The 23991-nt window shown below is 51.0% G+C and overlaps 1 protein-coding gene across 12 annotated transcripts in view; it reads left to right on the top strand.

Moving 5' to 3' along the window:
• WNK1 (WNK lysine deficient protein kinase 1) overlaps nucleotides 1-23991 on the top strand; it is a 111568-nt gene that overhangs the window by 79033 nt on the left and 8544 nt on the right. For 3 of the 12 annotated variants that reach the window (XM_088464237.1, XM_088464248.1, XM_088464247.1), the window contains 17 exons: nucleotides 1541-2017; nucleotides 2285-2521; nucleotides 4242-4321; nucleotides 4421-4580; nucleotides 6309-6425; nucleotides 6519-6692; nucleotides 6779-6836; nucleotides 6976-7107; nucleotides 7185-8587; nucleotides 18002-18085; nucleotides 18480-18566; nucleotides 19044-19113; nucleotides 19470-19540; nucleotides 19981-20561; nucleotides 20741-20943; nucleotides 21094-21273; nucleotides 21933-22025. In XM_088464237.1, the coding sequence (XP_088320363.1) occupies nucleotides 1541-2017; nucleotides 2285-2521; nucleotides 4242-4321; nucleotides 4421-4580; nucleotides 6309-6425; nucleotides 6519-6692; nucleotides 6779-6836; nucleotides 6976-7107; nucleotides 7185-8587; nucleotides 18002-18085; nucleotides 18480-18566; nucleotides 19044-19113; nucleotides 19470-19540; nucleotides 19981-20561; nucleotides 20741-20943; nucleotides 21094-21273; nucleotides 21933-22025 (4207 nt within the window). The remainder of the gene's footprint in view (nucleotides 1-1540; nucleotides 2018-2284; nucleotides 2522-4241; nucleotides 4322-4420; nucleotides 4581-6308; nucleotides 6426-6518; nucleotides 6693-6778; nucleotides 6837-6975; nucleotides 7108-7184; nucleotides 8588-18001; nucleotides 18086-18479; nucleotides 18567-19043; nucleotides 19114-19469; nucleotides 19541-19980; nucleotides 20562-20740; nucleotides 20944-21093; nucleotides 21274-21932; nucleotides 22026-23991) is intronic. The other 9 variants (XM_088464241.1, XM_088464242.1, XM_088464246.1 and 6 more) reach the window with 7 other exon arrangements.

Here is a 23991-nt window from a genome sequence, read left to right as displayed (position 1 = left end):
GCTCAGTCACCTTTTCCTGCGCATCCGATACTGAGGGCCGTATTCAATTATATCGGCTGATTATTGCGCAATATCACCGATTCCGGCATGCACGCTCCCAAACAACGGGTAGGTGCGATAATTTGTCCTCTGGAAACAGGCGGAAGTGTCAGGACATCTAGGAAAAAGGGGTCTGTACCCAAAAAAAAGGCTAACGTCAATAGGAAATTAATTTAGAAGTGTATTAGTGGGCTTAATGAAATTATTATTGGTACTTAAAATGCGTCGGTTGGCTGTAATTTGCGTATATGAAAAAAAGACACAATGAACGAAAGATTCTTTTTTTTTTCTCCCCCCCCAGGAAATTACTGCTGCACGTAAATTAGGGGGTACGTAAAAATGGGTGCAAGTACATTTTGGTGCTGTAAAAGCACACTTTTAAAAAAAACCACCTGCGGCAGCCACGTGCAATGTTTAAAACACCTGTCGCAATCCTACAGCCCCCCGAAATACCAGATTCAATACGTTAAACCCATTTTCAATTTTTTCTTTCTTCTTTTTTCACACAAAACTTAGGTCATTTTGGGCCAAATTACGCAAATTACAAACAACTTTTGGGGTAATTTATTATTAGGAGGGATGTCCAAAGGGTTCTGAAAGAAATCTCCACAATATTAGCCAAAAGTAGGGATTTTGCAATTTTTTCCATCAGCTCTGAGATGGTGAAAACTTTTCGCCTGTTTCGGTGTATACCAGTGTTGGCTAACCTTGACACTCCAGCTGTTATGGAACTACATAACTCAGCATGCACTGCTACAGTTTTGCTATTAGGGCATGCTAAAACTGTGGCAAGGCATGCTGGGATATATAGTTCCACAACAGCTGGAGTGTCAAGGTTAGCCAACACTGGTGTATACAGTTATCCCGGGTGTGATAATATCGCAAAATAATCGGCCGATATTATCGCCGCTAATTGAATGCGGCCCTGAAATGGGTAATTTGCTCCTGTTGTCCGTATTGGCCCTCACCCATTGACTGCGTAGCCCCTCGGAGCCACTCGCTGACTGCGTAGCCCCTCGGAGCCACTCGCTGACTGCGTAGCCCCTCGGAGCCACTCGCTGACTGCGTAGCCCCTCGGAGCAATAAGAATTAGTGTTTTGTATGAGAAGAGAGCTTTGCTATAGTTTCCCTTTAGCCACGTGGTGGAAATGGCGCGAGTGCCCTTTATCTCTCTCATTGCGGGTTTCTTGTAATATAATGAGTGGATAAAGTGACACTAGGGGCAGCTGTTCTGCGGTGTGATGTAACATGCGGTCACTAGTGTCAGGAGACGCCATGTGCGCTTACTAAGGAATGGATTAGCAGCGTGTAGGGAGAGGAGTGTAACACGTCCCATCCCTCGCTCCCCCTCCATCCCCCGCCTGTTACCTGCATGGCTTGTTACTGTGTGTTTCTTTCTTGTTAATGCTTTAGTTTCTGTTGTAATATTGTCCTGCTTCTGACCCTGGCTTGCTAAATCAAATCATCTCTACATCTTTTTTTACTCATTCTTAATTGCCAGCTCCCTGTCTCTCAGCCATTACCAGCTATCCAAGGAGAGCCCGTGGTTCCTGCACCAGCCATGCCCGCACCATACCCAGCTATGGTCCCGATAGCGGCTGCCTCCCTCCCGCCTCAGTTCCTGCCACTGGCGCAGCCTTTGGTGGCCCTGCCTCTCCTCCCCCAATTTACTGTCCCACAGCTGCCATTGACCGTGCCCACTGCCATGATGCACACTGGCTTCCCAACCCATCCCGTACCAATGTCACCAGGCTTTGGTCAACCTGTGTCGGGGTTGCCATTCTTTTCCTTAGGGGCATCGGTGCTTCCTACTGGCCCAGCAACTATTTCCCTAGGCCACATGCCTCCCGTTGCTCACCAGCCCTTAGCTCCGGTCCCCCGACAGCCTGAGCATCCTGTGCCTCCGCCTGTTACACTGCGGACCACCCAGGGTCAAGCCGCTGAGCTGCTGCTGCCTCCAAAAGACTCTGCGTACCAGGTACTGCCACCTGCAGGCCAGATTGGAAACTGTCGGTGTCCTCACATGTCACCAGCTATTGAATGAGTGGGATTACACTTGAATGAAGGAAAATGTCTGCTTAGATGGCTGAAGTTTGTATTGGGGTACACAGCTACACCACAGTCCAGTGTTTGTACTGCAGTAAATGTTTTTGTCTGGGTTTCTTCTGCGTGTTCTGTTCTGCTGGGTTACGTCATTGCACTCGTCGCTCATCTAGTGACTGATTTTTCTATGTCCCCATCGCAGGGCTTTCAGCCTCCCGTTCCATCTCCGTTCCCTTTGGAGACAGGCCTACCTCCTTCCTCTGTCTACCCTCCACCAGTGGTATCCACTACCATGTACACAGAGTGCCTGCCACAGCCCGGATACCACGCTGGCCTGCCACAGCCTTACCTGGACGGCAGCGGGGTACTGTCTCATGGAGGCCCAGCCGTGCAGCCTGCAGCCCCTGTGCCTGTGAATCCGCCCCATGCGGTGACCGAGGTAGCTGGCTACATCCACACTCTCTGGCTCTCTCAGTATACATAAAATGCAGACGCGTCTTATATAGATTATTACTCTGCATCAGGGGTGTTTGGAGCAGGGGGGGGGGGGGGGACTAATCTCCTCCTCCTCGCCCAGCTGAATTTGTGCCCAGGCGCCTCTGTACAAGGTGAGGGCCTGCGTCCTGAGACACAGACCTGATGTGTCCTGTAGGTGCGGTCAGTGGTTGTATGTCAGGAATTTAGCACATATGCTGCTGGCTGCGAGATGTAGTGTAGAGCGCCCTAGGCACATACATGAGCATGCAATATTATTATTATCCTTTATATGGCGCCACAAAGGTTCCGCAGCGCCTTACACAGTACATAAATGAGCACACAATAAAAACAGTTAATAGTAATACAAAACAATGCAGGACAAGGACATAGCTGTATAACACAAGCAGCAGGACATGAGCAACCAGGTGTTAGGTGCCGTTGTGGGGAGTTAGGAGTACATGATACTATAAGTAGGGGGAGGAGAAGCACGTGAGGCTAGAGGGCCCTGCTCTTGAGAGCTTACTTTCTAAATAGGCCCTGTATGACGTTAGGGGCCGGAATCTCATCGGCTACCTTGAGTTTCTGGGTCACATATGGGCCAAAGATATAAAAGGAGTTACTTGTGGGTATTGTTACGATGCTGCCTGTTTGGTTAGTCTGGTGGGTATAAATTTAATAGTGAAAGCGTCTTGGGTTATCACTAATGCCCTGTGTGCCTATTTATACACACTGTATTGGGGGGGGGGGTGCATTTTATGAACTTCTAGGGTATAATAAAGACGTTATCCACCTTTTGGCTCTTCTACAATATCATTCTAATAGCAGCCCCCAATCCTGATCGCCTTGCAGCGTGTCACCCACTTCAGCATACAGACCAGCCCTAGGAAGGTAAACCACTTGTTATATAGGACTTTTAGGGATCAGCATTTGTTTTAGCCTCGGCTCTTTCTCTTGGGCGTCTGACAGAGCAATTCAGTTGTTGTTCCGTTCGAGTGCGGATAACCCTGGCTGCGCAAATTTTTTTGCTCGCAGTCTCCTGAGTTGGCGAGCAGAAATGTGTGATAATTGGGCTGTTCGACATTAGACGGGGGTTAGCTGCTATACGCGGCAAAACCCTGTGCTTTTGGGCGAGAACACATGGCATTGGCGCCGGAACGGAACAGTTGAATTGCTCCATTGGGGGCCTATTGCATTTGGGCGCCCAAAAAACATTTGATTCCCCCTATAGACATGGCGGAACAACACATCTGGGGGCTGGGTCGTCTAAATTAAGGTCAGCGGTAATGATGATCCCTGCCCACATGCTGCTGCCAGTCAGATGCCAGGCTAATAGGTGACTTTCTCTTGCAGCAGGATGACTTTATATTGTGGAGATCATGCTGTCACTGGTCATTCTGCTGGGATGTGAGTTTGCCACTTGCTGCCAGCCCTCCACCAGCATGTCACTGGCACCTGCCAGGGAGTGGCGCACTCACACTCGCCTCCTGTGCTAGTGAATAACTCCCTTCCTCACCGTCACACTGCTCGCTGTGCGGCTACAGCGCCACCTGACCTGCATGTTTATTGATTGTAAGCTAGGGGGCGCTGTTGTGGGTTTTCCTTCCATGCTGCCATTTAAAGTTTCTCACAAGTTGGGCAACAAAATTATTGACCTCCAATTATTTATTTTTGTTTCCTAACAGGGACCCCTGAGTATTACTCAAACCGCCCCTGTGGACACACTGCCCCCTCAGACCACCCAGGTGGTTTCCTCTATGGACAGGTAATGGGGGGGGGGGACGAAGGTTTCGTGCTCAAATGCATCATGTTTGCTTGTTTGTGTACCCCATTCTCAATTTGTGTTCTCACCCCTGCCTTGCAGTGCCCACTCAGACGTGGCATCTGGGCTCAGTGATGGAAATGAGGGAGCTGCTGGTAGTGGGAGGCACGAAGGACGCACCGCCAAGCGGCACTACCGGAAGTCTGTGCGCAGCCGGTCACGGCATGATAAAACTACCCGCCCTAAGCTCAGAATTCTTAATGTAAGTTCCTGCTGTGTTGACCTCATGTTTATTACTAATGTTGTTCAGGAAAATGCTAGATGCAGATGTACAGAGCTACTTTCTAGTACAAAAAACCATTAAACCCCACAAAACTATTGTTGGTGATCTCTGTTGTGGTAATTGCCAACACACTGCGCCATCTAGTGGCTGTTATAGAATACTGCCTCATGCTACATTGTACAATGAACCCTTGATTATATTTATTTGGCTTGTTACAAAATATATCAGTTGACCAAACTTTGGTAGATGGCTGCTAGAGCAGGGTTTGACAAATTTTTCTAAAATCTTGGAGCCAGTATGAAAGTAGGAACCAGACCACCGTCCCCTCAAAAACTTACAAGAGTGAGTGAGGAGCACAGCTCTGTGTTATACACACTATACTAGTCCACAAAATGGTCACAGTTGAATGGATACAGTAACATGGAGGCCCCCTCACTGCTCTGCACAGCTCCCCTGCTCCACCCCCCAGTAATAACGGACCACATTTCACATAAAATAATGGTGCCAGAAAGTACAACAAAACCCCCCTCCCCTCGTGGTCACACCACTATCCCTCTGAAGCCGCTCCGCAATCCCTGGCCACGCATAGACCCTACTACCGGAGAGCTCTATGCAGCCAGAGATAGGAGACAGTAAACAGCCGGGATGTACAGGAGGATCAGCGTAGACTGGGACAGACAGCAGGGATCAGAGCAGGCCAGGATGGGACGGACAGAGGCACAGCAGTCACCGCAGGCTACACTCAGCACATGGACTCCTGTGCATTATATGAGCACCGCAGTAATAATATAGGCACGAATCTCCACCGGAGCTGATGAGGATCTGCTTCCTCCCTCACTGCAAAATCTAGTAGCCAGGCAGCAAAATCTGGTAGCCATGGCGACCTGGCCCCTGGGATTTGTCAAGCCCTGTATAGAGTATCCTCATTCCAGGTGTTGTCCATATTATGATGCCCTTGGCGTTTGAGAACGCACAAGCACCAGGCTGGGCGAGTGCTTCATATCCTAATATGGATTGGGGGGGGTGAGTGTGGGGTTGATTGGGCAGGGGCCAAGACCATCCACGTTCACTTCCTTATCCCCCCCCCCCCCCATCAGTAGAAGACAGAGTGCCCTGGACTTTTTTCTGTGTACTGGTATAGGGACAGTCTGGCCACTGGTATGTGGCAGCAAAGCTGGGAAAGGGAAAGCATTTGTTTGTCCATTTGTCTCTCTCTCCCTGACTTGGTGGCCTTGATGTATCCCACGTCCTGTGTTCTACTACAGCTGATGGACAGATGGATTTCTGTACTATTAAATCATTTTCTCTGGGGCTTGCCGCTCAGTCTGTCCCAACAGGAACGTGGTCTAATCTCCCTTTAAAGCCATGGTCCTGCTCAGCCTCGTTCGGCTACTGGTAACCTGGACATATATGGACTTCATTTACAGATCCTTCAAAATTGCATCATTAACATACGCTCTAGATCACGGTTTCCTTAGGGAGCTCTTAACAGTCCATGTTTTCCAGACCTCCGTGTTGAAGCACATTCTAAAAGATCCACAGGTGGTGCTAATTATTTCACTTGTGGCTCGCTGAGGAGACCTGGAAAGCATGCGCTGCTCAGGGTTCTTCGAGGACCATATTTGGGAAGCGCTATTGTAGATAGTTGAGGATGGTGTTAGTGTGGCCTGTGCCTCATTACTGAGCACGGTTTATGTTCTCTTGTAGGTATCTAACAAAGGCGATCGGGTAGTGGAGTGCCAGCTGGAGACCCACAACCGCAAGATGGTCACCTTCAAATTTGACCTGGATGGAGACAATCCCGAGGAAATTGCCTCCATAATGGTGAGTTGCCTAAACCACAGTTGTCAGGGGGGGAGGGGTCAGTCGTGTCATGGCGTGTGCAGCCCATCGGCAAATCTGCTTTTCCGCCATCAGGTGCACAACATGTTCATCCTGGCGGCGGAGCGAGACTCCTTTGTGGAGCAGGTGAGAGACATCATCGAGAAGGCAGATGAGATGCTGAGTGACTACGTCAATGTGGAGCCAGAAGGGGAGCAGGAGGCGAAGAGTTTGCAGCTGAAGGATGATCCCTATTACCCGGAGAACCAGGTAGCGGCAGCAATTACCCAGTGGGGCAGTCACGGTTACGCTGATTGAGGACACCAGGTCCATAATGCTCTGTTTCTCTCTCGTAGAAGCTGGTGGGAGAGTTCAGGAACCCGGACCCAGTGCACTACTTGCCCCAGAGAACAGGTAGAAGCCCAAATTCATTCCTCTCTCCTCTCCGTTTACCGATCACCTCTGCAAGGAGTCTTTGCTTATAGTCAAAAGCTTGATAAATACAAATGAATGTTTTTGTTCTCTGATGTTGTGCCTTTTCCCCCTGCTCCAGATTTCGTTCCCGGCCTCAACACTCAGGTGGTTCACTCTGCTGGGAGACGTTTCCTAGTCAGCCCCGTCCCAGAGAGTCGATTGCGAGAGCCCACGTTCTTCAGCGCCTCCTCTCAGGACCCCCAGCTGAGCGGTGAGTGCCTGGCTTAATGAGAGGGTCACTCTGGGATTTGATTCGGGCCTTAGTGAATAATTATTTTTAATTTTCAGCTCCAGTCTCCCATGGTCCTGGCATGAACCTTTCTCACTCTGCTTCCTCGGTCAGCCTGCATAACGCATTTGCAGAGCTGCGACAGGCACAGATGGCTGAGGGGCCCAGCACAGCTCCACCCGTCTTTAACCAAACTGGGCCTCCGTTCCCACCGTCTCTCACCACGCTAGCGGGGACCTTCGCTGCCAATGTAACAGGACTCTTGCTACCCCCCATAGCAGTCCCCAGCACCTTGCAGCCTGGAGTCCAACAGCCATTGCTTGGCGACGGTGTTACAAGAACGGCTGCGCACCCCAGTGTGCCAAGCATAGCACCCCCAGTCACTTTACCTACCCAACCAGTTGCCACAGGAGTGATATCTGGTATGTCGGTTTCCACTGCTGCTCCACCACCTGTGACTTCTCTTCCTACATTGCCGCTGGTCGTAGGGGTCCCTGTAGGACCTGGAACAGTGACCTCACCCCCCACACAGTCCGCTCCTATTGTTGGTACCACTGGGGCAATACCACAGACCTTGGCCTCCCCGCCGCAGTCGGTGGTAAGCATATCGGGAACCCTGCCGCACACCTCTGTGTCCGCTCCGGTTATACTGAGCACCGCGACACCAGGGCAAGTCCAACTAAGTAGCAGCAACTCTGCTCCGAGCTTTGTGGAGAGCATCCTGGCCAGTGCTTCTCATCCAGAGAGTGCTAAGAAGCCAGCGGAGGTCACCGCCGTTGCCAGTACAACCGGGATGTCCTTGCCGATCTCTGTTCCACTACCCTATGCACCAGTGGAAGAAGGAAGCGTCACAATGGCCGGAAATCCGCCTCTCATTCATCCCACACATCTTCCCCTGGGTGTGGCAACGACTCCTATTGTATCTCTAGCAGGTGGACAAGTGCCCACACCTGGGTCTTCTTCTCAGGTTTCTCTGCCTGGGGCTGTACCTGTAGACCACCAAGTGCCCGGCTTGCTTAATGTACAGCACACATTACCACTGGCTCAAGCACAGCCCAATCTGCCACATGGCCACTCTGTTGAGGGCGATGGGGACAGTCTAACTAAGCCTGGGATTGATGACATCAAGACTCTGGAGGAGAAGTTGAGGACGCTGTTCAGCGAGCATGGCAGCGTGGGGGCTCCCCATGGCCTCACACCTCAGGAAGCTACTGGTGGTGCGGTGGAAGGAGTTCCTTTGCCTGGACCTCCGCCAAGCAGTGTCTCATCCCAGACCAAGCCTACATCAACTACGCCACCCACCAGCTTACACCTGGGAACACCTGGTGTGCCCATCCTGACCCAGGGCCAGACCCCTGGACAAGCTGTTACTCCCGTCACTTATGTCTCGGCCGCAGTTGCCCCTGCGGCCACGGGGAAAGCTGGGACCCCTCCCTCAAAGCCCCCACTCAGTAGGATGCCGGTAAGTTGTCTTTTACTTTGTTATGATATGAGCTGGTACAGGAGGGTGGTGTATAAAATGGTCCCCCTGTCACATGATATGAGCTGGTACAGGCGGGTGGTGAATAAAATGGTCCCCCGGTCACATGATATGAGCTGGTACAGGCGGGTGGTGAATAAAATGGTCCCCCGGTCACATGATATGAGCTGGTACAGGAGGGTGGTGTATAAAATGGTCCCCCGGTCACATATAAGCTGGTACAGGCGGGTGGTGAATAAAATGGTCCCCCTGTCACATAATATGAGCTGGTACAGGCGGGTGGTGAATAAAATGGTCCCCCTGTCACATATGAGCTGGTACAGGCGGGTGGTGAATAAAATGGTCCCCCGGTCACCTGATATGAGCTGGTACAGGCGGGTGGTGTATAAAATGGTCCCCCGGTCACATGATATGAGCTGGTACAGGCTGGTGGTGTATAAAATTGTCCCCCTGTCACATGATATGAGCTGGTACAGGAGGGTGGTGTATAAAATTGTCCCCCGGTCACATGATATGAGCTGGTACAGGCGGGTGGTGTATAAAATGGTCCCCCGGTCACATGATATGAGCTGGTACAGGCGGGTGGTGTATAAAATGGTCCCCCGGTGACATGATATGAGCTGGTACAGGCGGGTGGTGTATAAAATGGTCCCCCGGTGACATGATATGAGCTGGTACAGGCGGGTGGTGTATAAAATGGTCCCCCGGTCACATGATATGAGCTGGTACAGGCGGGTGGTGTATAAAATGGTCCCCCGGTCACATGATATGAGCTGGTACAGGCGGGTGGTGTATAAAATGGTCCCCCGGTCACATGATATGAGCTGGTACAGGCGGGTGGTGTATAAAATGGTCCCCCGGTCACATGATATGAGCTGGTACAGGCGGGTGGTGAATAAAATGGTCCCCCGGTCACATGATATGAGCTGGTACAGGCGGGTGGTGTATAAAATGGTCCCCCGGTCACATGATATGAGCTGGTACAGGCGGGTGGTGTATAAAATGGTCCCCCGGTCACATGATATGAGCTGGTACAGGCGGGTGGTGTATAAAATGGTCCCCCGGTCACATGATATGAGCTGGTACAGGCGGGTGGTGTATAAAATGGTCCCCCGGTCACATGATATCAGCTGGTACAGGCGGGTGGTGTATAAAATGGTCCCCCGGTCACATGATATGAGCTGGTACAGGCGGGTGGTGTATAAAATGGTCCCCCGGTCACATGATATGAGCTGGTACAGGCGGGTGGTGTATAAAATGGTCCCCCGGTCACATGATATGAGCTGGTACAGGCGGGTGGTGAATAAAATGGTCCCCCGGTCACATGATATGAGCTGGTACAGGCGGGTGGTGTATAAAATGGTCCCCCGGTCACATGATATGAGCTGGTACAGGCGGGTGGTGAATAAAATGGTCCCCCGGTCACATGATATGAGCTGGTACAGGCGGGTGGTGTATAAAATGGTCCCCCGGTCACATGATATGAGCTGGTACAGGCGGGTGGTGTATAAAATGGTCCCCCGGTCACATGATATGAGCTGGTACAGGCGGGTGGTGAATAAAATGGTCCCCCGGTCACATGATATGAGCTGGTACAGGCGGGTGGTGTATAAAATGGTCCCCCGGTCACATGATATGAGCTGGTACAGGCGGGTGGTGTATAAAATGGTCCCCCGGTCACATGATATGAGCTGGTACAGGCGGGTGGTGTATAAAATGGTCCCCCGGTCACATGATATGAGCTGGTACAGGGGGGATGTTCTATAAAATGGGAGTAATGGAAATTTGCCCTTTGACTTGTCTCCGGCCTTGTTCCTCCTTTGAAGTCACGCCATTTTTCCCGCCCCTACTTATTCTAATGAGTAAAGTGGGCATGGGTTTAATTAATGCCACATTAAGACGTTTCTTTTATAAAATGTGTTATGCAGTCATATTTTTTTTTTTGACAATTTTTTTCGGATAAAATCTGTGGCCCAAGTCCCCCTTTGTCTCCTGGTGACAGAACAACGGTTTGTACCGTGCGGTTTCCTCCTCCAGTCGGCGCAGGTTAAGCCTCTGCGCAGACACATTAGGCTGTAGGAGGAAACATGTTTTTAAAGCCAAAACAAGGACTGACGTTAGTACATCCTGAATAAAGAGCTTTGTGGGAGATGTATAGTTGTGCAGTTATTTTATCAAAGACCTTTTTAGGAACGTTCTCTGGTTCTTCCACTTTCATATGATATGTTAATAATGTCTTATTACAGTCTGGGGGCGTAGATGGACACTTGGTTACTCTGTTAGCTTTGACTCAGAGCAGAATATTAGTCATGTGAATGCCGTGTATTATGTACACAGGGGTAAATCGCCTCTCACAGGACTAACAGGAATGCTGACTCCTGCCGACTACGCCATTCTTATCCTCACTCTGCGTTCTCCTAGCTGGCTGCAGTGCATGATGGGAAGGGGTAGCGCTTACGGTGGTCTGCGATCATTCATGTAACATGTTTATTCCCTCTAGCCAGTCATTGACCAATCCGCCAGTACTAAGGGCTCTATTTACTAATCCTTGGATGGAGATAAAGTGAACGGAGATAAAGTACCAACGGCTCCTAATTGCCATGTCACAGGATGTGTTTAAAAATTGACATTTCTACTTCAGGGTCCATAGGGGGTCCACAGGGTTGACCTTGGGGTATAGGTTGGGAACCAAATCCGGGCACCACGCAGTTAAAGCTTTTAGCTCCCAGGATGCACTGGGTCCACTCTCCCTATAACCCCACCCCCAAGCCAGAGGCACCTCAGTTTAAGTTGGTGCCCGGCCGGAGTCGGGTCACCGTTAGCGCAGGGGGAGCTGATTAGCAGCCCCTAAGCTTATTTTATTTTTTTAGGGACAAAGTTTTTTCCATGGACTTTGGACTCTTCAGAGCGGCAGCGTCGGACTGTCCATAGGACGTCTAAGCTGCCGCTCCGTCACCCCGCTGGCGCTGAGACGCCAGTACAGATCTGGGGATCTCAGCGGGACCCCAGAGTCTGTACTAGCCGGACTCTGTGGGCGCCCAGGACTGCTGCCGGATCCACGGGGAGCAGGTAAGGTCGCGGATCACCGCTTGCGGTGATCCGCGCATTTCAAATGCAGTCCTGTGCCTCCGGTCTCAGGGGACAGACCGGAGGCGCCGGCAGTGGCGGCGGGCCCCCCATACCCCGTGTGTCCACTAGACCACCAGGGACTTAACGATCGGTGCAGGGAGCCGGCGTCCCGGGGGTTAATAGCCGGCCAGGGGAGGCAGCCTTCCCTGTTACAGCGGCTCCTCCCCTCAGCTCAGCGCGCCTTTCAGTATCCATAGTCTGGCGTCGCTGAGCTGCTTCCTCCGCGGGCCACGCTTCTTCTGAGGTCTCCAGCGGCCATTTTATCTCTGTGGTGCAGCAGAAATCTCTGGAGATGGCAGTGAGTCCAGTCCCCCTGCATACCTCACCATCAGGTCAGTGTACACAGCGCTGTAGCCTTCCCAGACACTGAATCTGGGCAGTTGAATGCAGTGTAATAGTGCAGTATATTATATGACATGTTTATGTATATATGTATATATCTGCATTGTATGTGACTTATGCTAGTGCTGACTGTACTTTATTCTCTCACCTGTCAGTGTATATCTATCCCTTTTCTTTATCTGCCCTAATACAGCTGTACTTAGGGTGGTTCTGAGACCTCACATTTATATACTTGTTAATATTTGTGTGGTTTGTCACATACTGTTGCGTGCTGCACGTTGCCATATTTTAGATGGAACTGTGTGTTGCATACGCTGAAAATGGGTCCCTGCAGCTAATTTTTGGCATCAGTCAGGACCAGTATAGTGCTGCTTAATATTTCCGCCAAGATTGGTCAGATATGTCTGACCAGGAGATGGAGCGTTATACTGCACCCATTTTTACTATCCTGCAAGTCATGTGCTGCAGGTGTTAGTGCGGAGGATTTGACTCATAAAGGGTTCTGTATGTGGCGTCATCTGGTGCTGGCCTCTTTCACGACCCCCTTGGGCGGTTTGTTTTCCCGGGATCCTCTCAATTGCGGATCGCCGGGCGGGCCCCATTGTTGTACCTCACTTGGGGTTACTTCACCATACTGCCCTTTTCATCTCAGGGTATCTCGCAGCTTCTTGCACTCTTCCCCTGTGACACAGACTACCGCTCCCTGCAGGGGTTTTTCGCAGTATATGAATTCCCCCTGGTGCCACAATAGTCTGTCATTCCCCTTGCAGGGATTACCACAACAGTCACCCTGGGTGGATGTCGTTTTCTACGAAACGCTAATTGGCGTGGTTGACGCCCTGTGGTTACTTCCCAGTTGGCTCTGCCGTGAACTGGGTACTGTTCGGGGCTCTTTCCCTCTTACACGGGGGGAAGCCTATTTCAGGTATTATTATCCCTGCTTTAGGGCTGGTAGCAGGTCCATTCTGGTTAGAGTGAATGTTGACCTGCACCTGTATCATACACCCTCAGTATTGCGTGCCTTCGGGTTCCCTGTTGCTGACTAGCGGGTGGATCGCATAGCGGGACTCTGGCTGTTGCCAGATAGGAGGTGTTACAACAGTGTTTGGCCTCCTGTCCCAAATTCCCTGAGGGTCATCACGAGCCCCTCCTGGGGGGGATGGGCGTGTTACTCGTCTGATTACAGACGTTACTACGCCTCCCATTCCTGCGTGGTCGGATTCTTCGGATCCGTAGGTGGTAACTCTGCCTGAAATCAGTATACTTGCTTTCAGGAGTTGTTACCCATCCTACCATGGCTATAGCATGGTTGGTTAATACTATTGCATATTGGGTTGATGCATTTGTAACGTTTTTTCCCCTCCAACACGTCGGGGGTTCAAATGTATTTGGTCGCTCACGTAATATATGCTGTTGTCATAGGTGGAACTGCCTATATTGGATACCAGTCTCCTAACTTTCAGAGTTCCGGCTGCGACTGTATCCTCCGTAATACCCTATGGCTGCGCTCTGGGAATGCAGAGGTGCAGATACCATCTTTAGGGTTGATATTGTTTGGTCCTGACCTTGACAAGATTGTAGTAACATTGGCAGTATTACTAACGACAAGTTTACCGCTTTCAGCTATGCCCACTACAAGGCCTCAGACTAAGTCTGTTAAGTCTTTTTTGTCCTCTGGGTCAGCCTAAAGGTCTGTTTCTTCGTAGACTGTCGGCATCTACAAGGGCCGACATATCCAGTACCGAGCAGGCCTGGACTGCCAGCCGATCCTGCTTCTGAACCTACGGATATCTCTTCAGCCTGACGGGACAGGCCTACAACTGGGAGATACCGATTTTCTCAGTTCGCCCGGTATTAGTGTCAAGTTGCCGCGGCTACGTGGGTAGGAGGGTACGCCCTCTTTACAAGGGCCTTACAGATCCAGAAAGCTATGCAGTTGTTGCGGTAAGCGGAGCTAATTAGGCCATCCCCACTATCTCAGTGAGGGACTGGTTGTTCTGTTTTCTTTCTGGTGCGGTGGCTGAATGGTCCTCTTTGGCCTATTCTCTGTCTCAATTCCCTGAACCAGTTCCTAAAGCTACCTGGGCTCAGGAGGAAATCCCTATGCTCCATCATACGATGTTTGGAACCTGGGGACTTTATGGTATCACTGGATATACAGGACGCGTGCCTACGGGTACTTACAGAGACCTTTCCTCAGCATGGGCTGAGGTTTGCTGTATCACAGCAACACTTACAATTTTTCGGGCTCTGCCTGTTGGGACTGTCCTTAGCCCCACAGGGGTTTACCAGCGTTTTGGATTTTCTGACAGTTCTTCTGTTCAGTATATCCCAATGCTCCTGTACCTGGACGGCCTCCTGCTCTTAGCGGGATCACCGGGGTACTTTACGGCCAGGTCAGGATGACTGTGGCTTCTTCAGGGTGCAGACGTTTAATCAACGGGGAAAAAGTCCTCCCTGCATCCCTCTCTGGGTATTCTTCATCTAGGATCCCTGCTGGATTCTCAGAATCTGAGAATTCTTCTGGCGTAAGACGGAATCTCCTCTCTTCCATTAGGAGTACATGGTTGTCTGCGCAGTCGACAGATGTCTTTACACTCTGGGATGCATGGTGGAATGGGCTCAGTTCCATTCCAGGCCTTTCCATAATTGGCTCATCTCCAGATGGAATGAGTTTTTTCTGTCGGATAACTGTTCAAACGATGATGCTCTCTCCGGAGGCAAGTCGGTCCCTGTCCGGGTGGCTATGGCCATCTCGTCCAGGGTTTTCTTTGCTATGGACAGTGTCTGGATCGAATCCTTTTCAGTGCAGTTGGACGTCTGTCGATTCCACCCTGTCAATTAACTTACTCTGGCATAACTCTTGTTTCCCGGTGAACCTGAAAAGGTTCAGTCCGACAGGGTCAGGACAGTGGCTTCCTTTTTAGCAACACTGTTCGTTGGGTGGCAATGACAGGTATGTCACATATTCGGACATAGTCCGAGGGTCTCCTCCCGACCATCTCGGCAGCGTTCATTTCAGGAGCTCTCCATTGGGAAGCGGGAGTCCTCAGCCGTCACGACGTGCATCCCGGGGACTAGTCTATTCCCCAAGAGAGGTTTCATCTCCTGGTGAGCAGGGGGGGCCCCCCTGAGGTGACCCTCATGGCCTTCTGACTTTATCACACTATGGTGTTACAGTTCAGCTCTGGGGATTCTGAAGCAACCTTCAGCGACTCTTTGTCGGTGAAGTGGTCCTTCCACTTTGTGTACCTGTGTTCTCCGGTCTCCCTTCTTCCTCGAGGTCTTTGGAAGTGTTTTCAATCGAGACGGAGATGCTTTCCTGCTGGTGGCTCCTGATTGCCCCAGATGTCAGGGGTACTTGGATCTTCGGAGTCTCTACATCGATACTCCATCCCTGATGCTTCACTGCCCGGACCTGTTGTCTCAGGGTCCTTGGTTTTGCCTTGGACCTGGGTCGTTTGTCTTTGACTGTGTCCTTACAGTGGTCTTACGGCTTCCCTGGCTTTGTCATCGTTGGAATGATTAGAGCACATGGATCAGCTTTTGCTGGGACCTACCACAAACTGTGGCAGCCATAAATCTTATGGTATTGTACCTGTCGATACAATCCTCCGGTGTCCAGGATTTCCAGATATTCTGGCATTCCTTTCGGCTGACTTGGGTTTCACACTTGGCCTGGTCTTCCTGACATTGCGGATCTCTAGACTGTCAGTATGGTTAAGATATGGAATTGCTCCACTCTGGTATCCAGTTCATCCTTTGGAGTGTTTTCTTGATTATGCCTCCATTTGTCTTCCCTAGGGACTCCTGGGGAGTAAGTAGTGGTTCTTCGTTACCTCCGGGGACAGTCAATGGAACCGCTGGTTGTGATAGCCATTACATGGTCTATTGCTTAGGCTCTCTCTTTCTCTCAGGGTGTTTATATCAACCAGGAGAGTGTCTGAATTGGGAGCGTTCTCATGTGGCTCCCTCTTCTGGAGGGCATCATGTCAGGGTGGGAGTTGCTCTCGCCCTGTGTTGCTTCTTAGTGGTTTTCAGGTTCCATATTATTCTGGAACTTATGGTACGGCCATTCTGTCCCCAGTCCTCTCGGCTGGTGTGGCCTCATTGACTGTGGTCTGGCCTCTTTGGATTTTTGTGATCCGTTCAGGTTCCTTACGGAAATCGGACTCCTTATTGGTGGTCTGAGATTTCTGGTTTTCACAGGAAAGGATGGCCGGCCTATAACCAAATGTTGGCTGGATGGCCTCGTAGGTCTTCCTCAGGGGCCTACCCATGGGTAGGCCTTCCTGTTGTTGATGCTTGTTTTTTCTCGGGCCATGTGACCCTCGTGTGCGGCTCGCTGTGGCGCCTCGGCTGTTTTACCTTACTAGGTGGCCACGTGGTCTTCTGTCCACACCTTTTTAAGGTTCTAGGCATTGGTTTCCTTTGCCTCTCAGGATGCTTCCTTTTTGGCGACGGATTCTCCTCTCAGCACAGGAGCGTCCCCACCCTTGGTTGAACTGCTTTGGGACATCCCCAAGGTCAACCCTGTGGACCCCCTATGGACCCTGAAGTAGAAAACAAGAGATATGGTAAGAACTTACCTTTGTTATCTCTGTTTCTACGAAGTCCATAGGGTCCACAGGGCGCCCGCCCTGACGCACCTGGCTTCATATGGGCTGTGTGGCTGGTCACCGGTTTTCCGTCTCCCATTTCGGTGAGTATGGTTATTGAGTGTTCCAGTTTTCTCTCTCTTTTTCTCTCCTCCTCCGGCCTTTGGCTACTTACAAACTGAGGTGCCTCTGGCTTGGGGGTGGGGTTATAGGGAGAGTGGACCCAGTGCATCCTGGGAGCTAAAAGCTTTAACTGCGTGGTGCCCGGATTTGGTTCCCAACCTATACCCCAAGGTCAACCCTGTGGACCCTATGGACTTCGTAGAAACAGAGATAACAAAGGTAAGTTCTTACCATATCTCTTGTTTTAGGAGCTGATTGGTTGGTACTTTATCTCCGTCCACTTTAGTACATTGGGGGGTATGGACTGTAGGTGCTGAGCTTCCTTGCTCAGAGCTGGCTGGTCTGGCCTAAGAGAGCGCCCCCAGCACCTACAGACAGAGGCAGCAGCATTTTGTGTGTTGAGACGCTATTCATGAGAACTTGGTTCTCTAGCGCACCGTGAGAGCGCAGCCTATCATGAGGTCATGGGTTAGCGCAGCCTATCATGAGGTCATGGGTTAGCGCAGCCTATCATGAGGTCATGGGTTAGTGCCGCCTATCATGAGGCCATGGGTTAGGGCCGCCTGTCATGAGGCCATGGGTTAGGGCCGCCTGTCATGAGGCCATGGGTTAGGGCCGCCTGTCATGAGGCCATGGGTTAGGGCCGCCTGTCATGAGGCCATGGGTTAGGGCCGCCTGTCATGAGGCCATGGGTTAGGGCCGCCTGTCATGAGGCCATGGGTTAGGGCCGCCTGTCATGAGGCCATGGGTTAGGGCCGCCTGTCATGAGGCCATGGGTTAGGGCCGCCTGTCATGGGGCCATGGGTTAGGGCCGCCTGTCATGGGGCCATGGGTTAGGGCCGCCTGTCATGGGGCCATGGGTTAGGGCCGCCTGTCATGGGGTCATGGGTTAGGGCCGCCTGTCATGGGTTAGGGCAGCCTATCATGGGTTAGCGCTGGATTTTACAAAATGGTTGGGCTGTATCCTCATCAATCTTGGTACGTCCCACAAAATGGCTGTCTCCGCCTCGTAGGCGTCCATGTTTCGGTATACTTCTCTAGGCCAGCCAGTCTTATTAAGTTGTGTAGATGGTATTCTTGTTATTGGGGTGGTAGTTTGCTAGACCTGGCTATAAGACCGGAATAGTGTATGAGGGCAGATGACATAGAGGTTTTGTGTATATATACTGCCTGTCTGACGGCGCTGACTCTCCCTGTCCTGTAGGTGATCCTGCCCGGGGCAGAGAGCGCAGTCGGCAGTCCACCTGGGGAACAGCTGCCGCCTCTCCCAGGACCTTCACTAACTCAGGTGCAGCATGAGCCCCTCTTCCTCCTCCTCTCCTTCATAATAACCCCTTGATGAATGAGCCCTGATCTGTGCATGTTCTTTCTTCCTCTTCCTCTTTCCCCGTCTGCCCCTCGGATATATAAGGGCCAGCGCTGCAGGTTATATACGCTGTCCCTACTCTGCTTAGGATAGACGAGAGGTTCCCAAACGCGGTCCTCGAGGCTCCCCAACAGTTCATGGTTGAGCCCAGGTGGTTTAAATCAGATTTGACTGAGGTACTAATTAAGTCACCTGTGCTCAACCAGGGATATCTCTAAAACCTGAACTGTTGGGGAGCTTTGATGACTGCGTTTGGGAACCTCTGGGATAGACCATTTCCCACCCACAGCTGACCCCTCGCTGCTTCTCATTACAGTCCCAGCAGCCGCTAGAAGATCTGGATTTCCAGTTGAGAAGAACGTTGAGCCCCGACACTGTCCCCGGGCCCCCTGCACCCGGCTGTGTGAGTGTGACATTTAGGCGGGTGACTTGGCGTGAAACCCCTAATCCATGACACTCGGCTGGCATTTCATAGGGCCACTGGGATAAAGTAATGAGAGCTCATGATGTGAGACACCCCTCTCCCCCATATATGAAATGGCGTGCCGTCAGGAGCTTATTGCCGTCCATAATGATAATATACGGTGCTCTACATAACATCACACACAAGCATTGTCCGATATACCAGTTTGTAGTGTTGGATTATAAATCACCATAGTTTGGAAAGTTACAGGTGAATAGTAACCAAAGTGCCCCTGAATGTGTCAAAATTATGCGATAGCCTCGGACTCTGTGTGTGTTTGTGCCCGCCGCCTGCCCGGGTCTGAGTATGATATAGAATAGCTCCCCCTGCTGGTGCCTGTTTGAACTTTCTTCTAGCTTTGCAAACCCAGAGCTTAAAGGTCATTTGTTTATGAAGTTTTTTATTTTTTAATTTTAGGCTGCGCCAGGTGCTGACACCGCGAATGTAGCAGGATCGGTGAGCTCCTCTTCACAGCCCCCCGCCGATGGTAAGCAGCTCATGGCCTAACAGGGACTCCTGTATCCCCAGTCCCAGTATAACCTCTTCCTTTAAATGTTTCAAATGTTGTTCATTGAAGTCGCACTGGGCAAAATCTTAGCTCCGCTCTGTCCAGCTTAGCACCATTAACTTCAGCAGTCAGCTCCATGGTTCATCTTTTAATACTGATTATCATTTTCTACAGTTGCTATTTTATTGATTCCAATATTCAGGGCACCTGGGAACGCAGGGTGATTACTCGAGGTGGGGTGGGGCGGAATCTGTGGACGTCGCTGGCGTCTGCAGTTGGGTTGCGCCCACCCAAGTGATAATATCCGTTTGTGATTTTGCTATTTTTCTCTAAAGTTCCAGAGCTGGTGAGAGCCAAAGGGGATACAGACACCAATGCGGGGGTCCTGAAAATGGGGCGTTTCCAGGTGAGTGTCCTGCGCTGTGACATCATTCTGTCCTGTCTCCAGTAGTCTCATGCAGATATTAGATCTGGGTGTGTGGGGCTTTTTAAATTAAAAAAAAAATGTATTTTATTTTTTTTTTCATAATTTTGATGGTTTAATATCTTTACCATGCAAGGCACATATTGTCCTCTTATTAAGTTACCCATTGAATACAGCGTGCCTATGTAGTGTCTGTGGTTATTTTTTTTTATCCCACATTTCATAGTATTTCTAGGGACTTTTTCAAAAATGTTAATGGTCTCTGTGGGTGATCGCACCCCGGAAGGTCACGCTGCGGGACGCCAGGCTTTTTGTTTGAATCTATACTGGGATTAAGCTGTTGTTGTTGTCAGTGTCCCCTTTACCTGTGACGGAAATAAAACTGCCTGCTATGTACTAACATCTCTGCCCGGTCTCTCTAGGTCTCTGTTACGGCAGAGGATGCGCTAAAGACGAGCGAGGATCCACAACTGGAGTCTTCATCCACCTCTTCTACGAGCTCCACCTCCTCCAGTTCCTGTAGCAGCCCGGAGAGTACCCTGGTGAAGCTGCAGCAGCGCGCTGCCGGCTCACTGGACATAGTGGACGGTGTTGGACCCTCCCAGATTCCTCTGCGTAGCCCTTCCCCCAAGCAGCTAGTGCAGGTGGGGCGGTTTCAGGTCTCCACCTCCACCACAGACAAAGTAGGCCGCTTCTCTGTCTCTCGGGCCCAGGATGAACTTTCCAGTGGGCAGACAGAGCTTCCCCGAGCCTCTTCTCCAAAGACTCAGCCACATCTGAACGGACCCTCTTCCCATCCCGAATCTTCGGCCACCCTGAGTGACCCCCCCAGAGCGACCTATGACGACAGCCCGGGGAGCCCGGTCACACAGCACCAGCTGGGCTCTAAGGTCAGCCTGCAGAGCCTCAGCAACTCCTTTCATTCCTCGTACTTGAGCAGCGACAACGAGTCAGATATAGAGGACGAGGACCTGAAGAAGGAACTGCGGAGACTACGGGACAAGTGAGTGCCCAGTTCATTATATGTAAAGTAGCCTGCAGCCTGGTATAAGTTAGTTTGGGCATTGCAAAGCCTAAACATCACCATAAACCCATCTCCTGTTACTATGCGTGCACTCACTGTCTCGCTGAGATGTACATTGCTTCCGCAAGGTCAGGTTGACGCGTCTCTTTTCTCTACAGGCACCTCAGGGAGATCCAGGAGCTACACGGCCGTCAGAAGCAGGAGATCGAACGGCTGTACACTGCTTTAGGCAAAGTGCCCCCTGCTGTCATCATCCCCCCCGCAGCACCCCTCTCCGGCCGGCGGAGGAGACCCACCAAAGGAAAAGGCAGTAAATCCAGCAGGGGGAGCTCTCACGGGAACCACAGCCCCCAGCTTTCAGGTACGTAATGGAGAAGCAGTGACTTTGTGCGCTAACAGTGTATTAACTTTACAGAATGAGAGGTAACTAGAATAAAGAGTGGGGAAAGCTGACCCTGATCATCCGCCTCTTGCCCAGGTCACCTCACCTGTTGTGTATTCTTTGCTGTAGGTGATCTGTCCACACAGAGCACTCCTGCAGTTCTCCCCCAGCAGAACCTCCTCCTGCCCCCTAGTAGTGTGCCTGACTCCGGACAGCTCCTGAAACCCTCACCTTCCAGCGACCTCCTCTGCTCTACCTTTACCAGTGATGCTGCTCTATCTGTACCCAGCCTATCAGGACAGGGACAAGGTAAAGGCTGCGCGCAGACCATGTAACCGTTTTCCATTCTAACAGTGATAGATGTGTCTGTACCCCCTCCCCCCCCCCCCCCCCCCCCCCCAAATTCACCCTTTCCGGTGCCTCAATATAGCTCACACTGGTCTTGGCTTTGCCTCATGCTGTTCCTACAGCTGCCATTAAGAGGCAGAACTCTCCCAGCCTGCGACGTCTCTCTGTGTTGCAGAATATAGTACTAGACCTAACAAGACGGGCAGCCGCCAAAGCCAGAAGCTCAGTATGAGATTTCACCAACCTAAACCTATTTGTAATGACCTCTCTGGCCAGGAGATGGCGCTGCAGAAGTTGCTATTTTTCACCATATGATGGGTTAAGTAACTTGTAGACCTCTGTCAGGATGTCACTGTAACATACGCTGGCTTCTAAATGAGCCTGTGCTGCAGACAATGTTTATTTAGTAACTCTATTTGGTTCGTGACAAGTATTCATTGTGTTGTATAATAGTCTCTGTTTGTGTCGTTCTAAGGGCAGAGGCTCTGTTCTTGGTCACCTCTGTGCTGCTCGCCGCAGGTTTGCGGAGCGGCACAGATGTGGCATTGTCTCGTGACCTGTCTCAGCTCCGTCTGTCTCTGTCCTCTTTTGTCTCTTGTTTTATTCCGTTTCCATCACAGGCTCGGCCAAGTTTAACTGCGCGTCAGAGCGGGTCTCCTTCAAAGTGTCCGGCAGGAGGACGCGATTTCTCAGTACGCCCTGCTTGGCTCTTTGTGTGTAACTCTTTACTCCTTCCTCGTCTCTCTCCTCCCCCCCCTGCTTGCATGCATCCCCCCTCCCCGCCTCCATGTGCTGCAGCTCTGGCTTCCTGATAGGACAGGGGGTGTGCGGAGCAGAGGGGGAAGTTGAGGGACTTGCGGGGACTCTGTTTGGATTTTGGGGGGGGAGCGTAGCTATATAGAAGACCGTATAACCTACATGTTGATAAGGAACAGTCGCCGTCCTAGTAACCGGTGCCTTTTAACTTTTGGACAAGGTTCACGCACCCTGGACATGTAGCAAAAGGTGAGTTGGGGGTCAACGAAAACCACTGTTACCTAGATCCCTGGTGTTCACTTGTAATTCTTGATACAGCTAAACAGAGGGAGGATAACCCTAGTTTACTCTCTTTATATCTGTCTTAAGATTAAGGGATGACCATAATCCGCTTATAACTTTGATGTAGTAGACCAGTGGTTCTCAAACTCAGTCCTCAGGACCCCCCACACAGTTCACGTTTTGCAGGTCACCCAGCAGGTGCACAGGTGTAATCATTACTCAATGACACATTTTAAAAGGTCCACAGGTGGAGCTAATTATTTCACTTGATTCAGTGTGGAGACATGGAAAACATGCACTGTTTGGGGTCCTGAGGACCGAGTTTGAGAACCTGTGTAGTAGACTAAACAGGACAGACCTAAAATGAGGGAAATGTTTGGAGACGTTGAGGAAGACACGACATAGCGTAAAACACGGGCACGGATCCTCCTGCATTCTGCGTACGGCGATTTATGTTCTGCTGCTGCCCCCTAGCAGTGATACAGTACAGTTACACAACAGGTACAGTGGAAATCTGTGTGTGAATACCGACACTGGAAGCCCGAACCGCCTGGATCCCCCCACCCTAACCCTTCCTTAGTGGTGCCTAACCTTAACCCTTCTTGCACCCTAAACCACCTTTTCCCTAGCCTAACCCTAAGTCCTCCTGCGGCTGCCTAAAACTAACCCCCCCCTCCCGCAGCTAACAGTCCCCGCTTACCTTCGTTCGGGATTTCGGCGTCTGGCTAAAGATAGGCGGTCGTATTTAGACGCCTATCTTTAGTACAGAGTCAGACTTCCAGCGTCGGGATTCCGGACACCAGTAAATAAGCTGCATCTCCTACAATGTTTGGCATAAAATGCAGCAGATTGATGTATGAAATGAGGAATTAGAGGGCTGCACAGTGCGACGTTCAGGAATGTGAGTTGGGGGGCTGTAGTTCTGTGTATAATAAGAAAAGTCTGTATTGTGTGATCTGATTACCCTCCTGTCCTGTCCTCTGTTTGCTTCTGCTTATTCTGTCTGCTGCAGACCCTCTAACACTGTTACCAGCCCCTCTATACTGAAGCCTCCAGTCCCGTCATTTTCTATACAGTATTGTCTGCCCCTTTGGGTGCCGACACCGGAGTGGTCTATTCTCACTGCCTGATGACATGGTGTAAGATGATGAATAGAATACCACTATCTGTCCGCATTATACATAAATGTATACTTAATATGGTTATTTCTCTTTCATCCACTTGGGGGAACACTGTGGTATTGAGGTATCGGGCGCTTGGCCACCGCTAAGTTTACACCCAGTCTTGGGAGGATTGTACTCTGCAGCTGTCGTCTCCTTCCTCTCCTCGTTGTGTCCTGTGTCTGGGGAAGGGGAGCACGTCCAGGGCCAACCTTGGAGGAGGAAGAGTGACAAAACTTTCTAGCAGTTCTAAGTGTCGCACTATATTACTCTGTGCAAAGTCTGGGTCAGGGCTGCTTATAGCTCATGACTAGCGGCTGAACTCCCCTGGGGAGCACCCAGTGAGATGGTGGAGTCACCCTGGGCGCAGTGTCTCTGGCCATGCTCTGAGCAGTGGCCCTGTCAAGTTTTCCTCCACTGGAGCTCCAGACTAGGGCCAATGGGTTCCTCCTCCAGTGATTGCGTCTAGCGGAAAAGTGGA

Source organism: Taudactylus pleione, unplaced genomic scaffold, assembly GCF_031769625.1.
Source record: "Taudactylus pleione unplaced genomic scaffold, aTauple2 ptg001621l, whole genome shotgun sequence".
Lineage (NCBI taxonomy): Eukaryota > Metazoa > Chordata > Amphibia > Anura > Myobatrachidae > Taudactylus > Taudactylus pleione.
Note: the sequence above shows the minus strand (reverse complement) of the source record. Positions and strands in the feature narration are given on the sequence as shown.